We start from the raw sequence: 6,604 nt of genomic DNA, 5'->3' as shown, positions 1-6,604 counted from the left end.
TCTACAGGATCCTCTATGAATGGACACGCCATTTTGGTCTCTGCGTGACGGAAACGTGTGCAATCTATGAAAGAGGTATTAAACACCTTTCACTTTAAAAAGGGGCGGAGACCCGGAGGAAACTCTGAGTTTCCCGAACAAAACCTGCTCCCCGGCAGGTTAGGTTCACAGAGTAAGTTGCCATAGTAACTGACTCTGAGTTTAGATTACCTCTCTTTGTGAAACGGGTTTAACTTACCCCGCTTTCACGGGTTTAAGTTACCTCCGTTTCTGAAACCGAAAACTCCGAGTTGCCCTCATTTCGGGGTTAACAAACTCTGAGTTTCGACAAAACCGCCTTCTTGAAATAGGCCCCAGAACAGTTACTGTCTGTCCACAATTCAGAAATACACTAGAAAACAAAACGTGTAGCAACACTTGCAGTGTTTTGAGCAACTTTAATAAGGCAAAAACACTCATATGATCGGTTGTTTCTTTCTACATCTGTACTCACTCTTACAGACCCTGATGAAGGCTTCATATAAAAAACATTGGTCTTCTTATTAAAGTTGCTCAAAACACTCCAAGTGTTGCTGTACTTTTTATTTTCCAGTTAGTTTTTCCCTGTAGTGCACCTTGACAGTGGGTGAAGTTGTGCCAGAACTTTCTGCTGTGTCCCAATTCAGAAATACACAAATACCTAGAAACAAATATGAAGTAGAATAAAAGAAATGCATTTCCTTTCACTTCCTCCTCATACTCAAGTTTAACTTCAGATAAAATATGTATACAGTGGGAATAGTTATATTTATTTTAGTTATTTTAATTTCTTATTTGTTTTCATGTTGATGCTGCTGCTTCTTAATGATCAGATCTGAGGTTTATCAGTGACTGTGTTTCACAGCTTCATGGAGAGCAGAGCAGCGGACGACATCTGGATCATTAAAGTATGACCAAGTTTCATTTATCATCACTTTCACACCAAACTCACATTTACACAATAATTTCCGACTATTTTAATTTGGTTTACTCTGTGCAGGCTGCTGTATGTATAATATGCACGGCATTGTATTTTGTGCAGTTTTATGCCCCCTGGTGCTCCCTGTGCAAACAACTGGATCCGGTTTGGCGTCAGATTGGATCAGAACTGAAGAGTCTTGGTTCTCCAGTCAGTGTTGGCAAATCAGATGCCACTGCCAGCACCGGTCAGTCACGCTACCAAAATAAAGGCCTAACATCACTGTCAACACCTCTCAATCAGAAGAACAATAAATAAGTAACTGTCCAAATACTTATGGCCTGGACTGTATATATTTCATTTATAATTTTTTGTTTATATAATTATGAGCCAATTTGTGATTTCTTCTGTTTCTTATTTCAGTTTTTATAAGTTCCATATCTTCTTTTTTTTAATTATTTATCCATTGTTCTCCTCTGTATGTCTATGGCCTGTTCTATGATTATTATGCTGCTGTTTAAATGTGCAAATGAACAAACCAGAGACTGTTCGTCTCCCTCTCTACATTTATATCTGTCAGAGGTCATGACTCCTGTTGTGTTCTTCTGCAGGTTTGGCCAAAGAATTCAGGGTCAGAGGTTATCCCGCCATTCTCATGTAAGTCCTCATTGTGACGTCACTGTACATCAACCAATCAGATCTAGGGTTTGGCAATAAACTGGTGTTCTACTCTTACAGATGTTTTAGCAGCTGTTTTGTTTCTAGGTTGAAGAAAGGTGTGAAATACAATTATTCAGGCCCAAGAACCAAAGATGGGATCATGGACTTTGTTAATCGAGTTGCAGGGTGAGTACATGTTTATATTGTCTGATTTTCTATTTACAGCAGCTACTGTTCACACAGCAAGCGTTTCTCTGTCAGTTGCTATACAGGGTTATTCAAAAAGAATGACCCGATTTCATTACGCAATATTTTATTAAGGAAAAGTAATACAAAACTCCAGCCAAGTCCCAAGTATTCTACTCACAATCAACTTTTATTTCCTGTCTTACAAGTGTTCAGTGTGGCCACAACAACAGCAATCAACTGTGTGGATCGTGATACGTGCCTGGGAGGAATTCTCTTATCGCATTGATGTTGCCTGTGCTGCAGATGGTGGCCACATTGAACACTTGTAAATGGTCTTATACTTGTATAGCGCCTTTCTATGCTTTTACAGCACACTCAAAGTGCTTTCACACTATTTGGCCATTCACTCATTCGCACTCCCAAACACTCACACATTCACACACTGGGGGTACAGTGTCTTGCTCAAGGACACTTCGACATGTTGACTGGACAAGCCGGGAATTGAACTGCTAATCCTCCGGTTAGGAAACGACCCGCTCTACCTCCCCCCCCCCCCCCCAACTTGTAAGACAGGAAATAAAAGTTGATTGTGAGTAGAATACTTGTGACTTGGCTGGAGTTTTGTATTACTTACTTTTCCTTAATAAAATATTGCGCAGTGAAATCGGTTCATTCTTTTTGAATAACTCTGTATGTTTTTATCATCTGTGGACCTCATATGAGACTTGTTGGTCATGACAAATGACGTGTTTTTCAGGCCACTGGTACGACATCTGAGCAGTGTGCAGCTTTTCCAACATGCCATGAGCCGCCATGATGTCATGTTGGTTTATGTTGGAGCCACATCACAGCTAAAGGTATATACACACACACACACCTCTAACACCCAACCTTAACCTGTACCTGGACCTGGACCTTAAAACCAAGTGTGAACCCAGAAATATCTGACAGTCTGTCCCAACATGTCAGAAAACATAAACTGGTTCTCACAATGATAGAGGTACTAGTATACACACGCAGTGACCTCTGACCTCTGTTTTCAGGGAAACTACACGTCTGTGGCTGAGGAGCTGATTGTCCACACCTATTTCTTCTCTGCTACCAGAGACGTCCTACCAAAGGTTTAGACCAAGACCGACTGCGGGGACAGTAGAGGATAGTAAAGCAGAACAAAGTAGAGGACAGTAAAAAGAAGCGTGTTTCTTTCTTAGTAGAGTAAAAAGATTATAGTCTACACACGGATTTGATGTTCCACAAGGTTATTTTTCTTCAGACCGATGTTATTTATTTGGAAAGGTAACTTGGCCTGAAGATAAATAACTTTGTGGAACATCAAATCTGTGTGTAGACTATAATTTATTTTACTCTACTAGTATCACTCCTTGGCCTATGCACCTGATGCAAAGAAGCATTCTGTGGAGGTGCATGCATTTTTACTAAAGTCACTTTTGGCTTTTTCCGTTTAGGGGTCACTACAGTGAATCGTCACACTGATGACTCGCATGTTGACATTTGTCATGTGTTTTACACCGGATGCCCTTCCTGACACAACCCTGATTTGAACCTGGGGTGCAGTGGCGAGAGCGCTTAACCACTAGCCTAACTTTTACTAATGAGCTTTATTTTATTACCTTAGTGGTTGAGACCAGGTTGAAGGATAGCTGCTAAAATTAAGGAATATTAAATAAAACTGATAATACTGATGTAGTAAGTATCTGTGCTTATGTACACAAGAGCGCCACCTACAGGCCAGGGATCAGTTCAGGTCAGGAGTCAGTCTAGTAGAGAACTTTCATGGATGAATTTGGATTATTTACTGTAACTCAGCCATGAAAGAAGCCAGAACACTTTCATCAGTCAGTAAAAGGTGAGCACATGGCATTAGGATGGAGCAGTAACCTCATGGTCACACTTGTTTATCCTGAAGCTAATACAGTACCTCACGAGTCTGACAAACCCAGCAAGAGGTCTAACAGCACTTCCTGCCATTCTGAAGGTTTTTATCTGTCTGCTTCAACATAAAACAGATTTTAACCCCTTTGTTTCCTGTCCAGGTATATTTGTTTTAGGAACTGAATTAAATCTCATAAGTGACAGGTGTAAACTGTGGCTAACAGTAGAGCAGATCTCTGTCTTAGACCTTATTAACCTCATTCTGTGCTTCCAGGCCGTCTCTCTGCCCTCTCTGCCAGCTGTGCTGGTTTTCAAAGATGGGACCTACTTTACCTACAATGGTGAGACAGAAACTGAACTCTGATCTAAATATCTTCATTATTTCTCTGAGGATTAGAGGAACAAAGGTGCTAGTCTGTACCTGTCAACAGGTAGAACTGATGTCACTATGACAGCGTTCATGATGGTGTCCTGCCTTCAAATATAGATTTCAGAAAGAAACTGAAGTGGGCTCGCTTACAGTGAAAACTCCCAGTTTAGACAAGTTTAAATAGGTTTAAAATGAATTAAAATATAGTTAGAATGTACTACATAGTTTGAGAGCATCAGCTGAAGAAGACACCCTGAAAGCAGTGTTAAGAGCTAAAAGGAGCTGAAACCATTTTGTTTTCCTTTCACATTGCATTCCATCAGGTAGTTTTAATGTGAAGTGTGTTTTTATTTAAATCCTGAAAGTTGTTGAAGACAAAGAGTTGAAAGCAGGTGAACCATTTTCTGAAGAACAAAAAGTGAAAAAAACTAAAATGTTAATCTCCAGAGCATGAAAGCAGTTGAAACATGACTTGAACGTTAAAGAAGGAAAACGGTTAAAATTTCTGTTGAAGTTGAAGTGCACTGTAAATACTACAGTTGAAGTGATTGGTTGTGTGCAAACAGTGACAGTTACAATGTTGTAGTAGTAGTACTGAACATAGTGAAACTGTCAGCTGGAGAACAAAAAACATTTAAATTGATGTGAAAGTAGCTGAAGTGTAAGTATGAAAACCAGTTCAGTTGTCAGTTAATGAGGCAGAGTCCAAAATTCAAAAGCACTGTCTTATCATTTAAAAATATGAGTGTTTCAACAACCTAATGTAAAAATGAAGTTTTAAATGTAGAAACTGTGAGAGTAAGATGAGTTTGGCTTTATTTGGAAAAGAGCTAAGGTTCAGAGTGTGTGACAGGTGAAAAATAAAAGTATGAAGTAAAGGCACTTTAATGTTATTTGGTCAGTTTAATGGGATTTTACCTTTGAAAAACCCTTAAACTGTGCAGTTATAATCATTATAAATACATTTACATATTACTGATGTGTAAATTAATAGCACTTTAAGAAAAAAAATGTAAAGGCCTTAGTTTATTCATGTGCAACCAAACAACGAATTAAAGTCCTCAGGTGGTCTGATTAGTGTTGAGGTAAAGTCAGAGAACCAAAGTGAATTTAAACCTTTTTTTTTTTTTGTTTTGTTTTTAAATTGTTTTTCAGAGGAACGGGATGGAGACCTGAAGTTGTGGATCAACAGAGAACGCTTCCCAAACTACTTCAGGATTGACAGCTACACTCTGTACGCCATGGGAGAGTCAGGTTTGACATGTTTCTCCTTCATTTAAATATAGTTTCCTCACAGCAGCAGCTAGTGGATGATAGGAGAAGTACAGCTGCAGCTCTGAGGCAGCTGACCCCGCCTCTCTCCTGCAGGGAAACTAGTGGTGTTGGCCCTCGTGGACAAGAACACGTGTAAAGAAGGTCTGAGGTAACACTGCATCTGTTCTTTGTCCATCGGCTAAAATAAACACTGCGATGTCATCTGATTGGATCTGACCTCCTGTGATGTGTTTCCTGTGGCCTGTCCAGGTATAAGAGTCTGGTGGAGAAAGTGGCAGCAGACTACAGAGAGATCTACAGGTCAGAGATCTGTCACAGGGCGCATTTATTCTAAAAAAGCAAACAAACAGCAGAAATAAAACCTGACACTGTCTCAATTTCAGAAACTTCTACTTTGGTTTCATGGAGGAGCATGACTACATCAGCGGACTGGTGATGGGGTGGGTCCATCCCAAGTCTGCCATAAAACACTCAGGGGTGTCTTCATGTAGAGATCTGACGCAGTCCGTGGACAACAGTCATTAAAATCTCTGCTTGTTATCTGTGGACACCTGGGCTTCGTTAGCATAAGCAGTCATTATTGTCTCAAATCATTATCATCTCTAGCTGTTAAAGTCTCCAGTTGTCAGCTCCTCTAGTCATTAACATCTGTGTTACCATCATTTTTATGTAGACACCTGGGAGTCATCAACTCAGATTGTATAGATTAAAACCCAGCACCTGACGATTGACCTGAACATGGATCAGATCAGTTTATAACATTTTCTGTCTGGGCTTCACTTCCAGTGAGGTGATTGTGCCATCGCTCATCGTGGTCAATCTGTCCATTGATGGCTACTTCCTGCCACAGGGTGATGTGGAGACAGAGCGCCACCTATTGGATTTCCTGAAAGGGGTGTTGGATGGCAGCATCCAGGTGAGCGTTGATAAGTGCACCTGAATAACTACAGAGAAGATTTAACAACAGTTTGATTATAAAATAATATAGTAACTATTTTTTGTTTTGGGTTTTCAGTGTTTGGGAGGAAATGGCATCATCCAGCGCATAAAACGCTTTGTTTATGATACAAAGGCCACACTGACCGTAAGTTCTGTTATTATATTTGTATTTGTATTTCCTTCTTTTAAGTTATCTGATAATATTTTAACTGTGTGCAGTGAAGTTAAGTATTTGGGTCATGTTATTAATGATTGTTTGTCTGATGACGGGGATATATATCGGCAGTGCCGTATGTTGTATGTACAAGCTAATGTACTGGCACGGAAATTTGGTGCATGCT

General features: G+C 39.9%; 1 protein-coding gene across 2 annotated transcripts in view; it reads left to right on the top strand.

Annotated features, from left to right (window-relative positions):
- Positions 1-6,604, top strand: part of LOC109965974 (protein disulfide-isomerase TMX3-like) — a 9,525-nt gene that overhangs the window by 1,863 nt on the left and 1,058 nt on the right. Inside the window, exons 2-14 of one of the 2 annotated variants that reach the window (XM_020610471.1) lie at positions 884-926; positions 1,061-1,184; positions 1,549-1,594; positions 1,703-1,783; positions 2,544-2,643; positions 2,830-2,907; positions 3,954-4,020; positions 5,205-5,303; positions 5,418-5,472; positions 5,574-5,624; positions 5,708-5,764; positions 6,111-6,240; positions 6,340-6,408. In XM_020610471.1, coding sequence (XP_020466127.1) covers positions 888-926; positions 1,061-1,184; positions 1,549-1,594; positions 1,703-1,783; positions 2,544-2,643; positions 2,830-2,907; positions 3,954-4,020; positions 5,205-5,303; positions 5,418-5,472; positions 5,574-5,624; positions 5,708-5,764; positions 6,111-6,240; positions 6,340-6,408 — 996 coding nt within the window. In that variant the 5' untranslated portion in view covers positions 884-887. Of the gene's footprint in view, positions 1-883; positions 927-1,060; positions 1,185-1,548; positions 1,595-1,675; positions 1,784-2,543; positions 2,644-2,829; positions 2,908-3,953; positions 4,021-5,204; positions 5,304-5,417; positions 5,473-5,573; positions 5,625-5,707; positions 5,765-6,110; positions 6,241-6,339; positions 6,409-6,604 lie in introns of both variants that reach the window. The other variant, XM_020610472.1, reaches the window with a different exon arrangement.

The sequence above is a fragment of the Monopterus albus genome, unplaced genomic scaffold (genome assembly GCF_001952655.1).
Source record: "Monopterus albus unplaced genomic scaffold, M_albus_1.0 scaffold105.1, whole genome shotgun sequence".
NCBI lineage: Eukaryota > Metazoa > Chordata > Actinopteri > Synbranchiformes > Synbranchidae > Monopterus > Monopterus albus.
The sequence above is the reverse complement of the archived record's forward strand: the minus strand, read 5'-3'. Positions and strand labels throughout refer to the sequence as shown.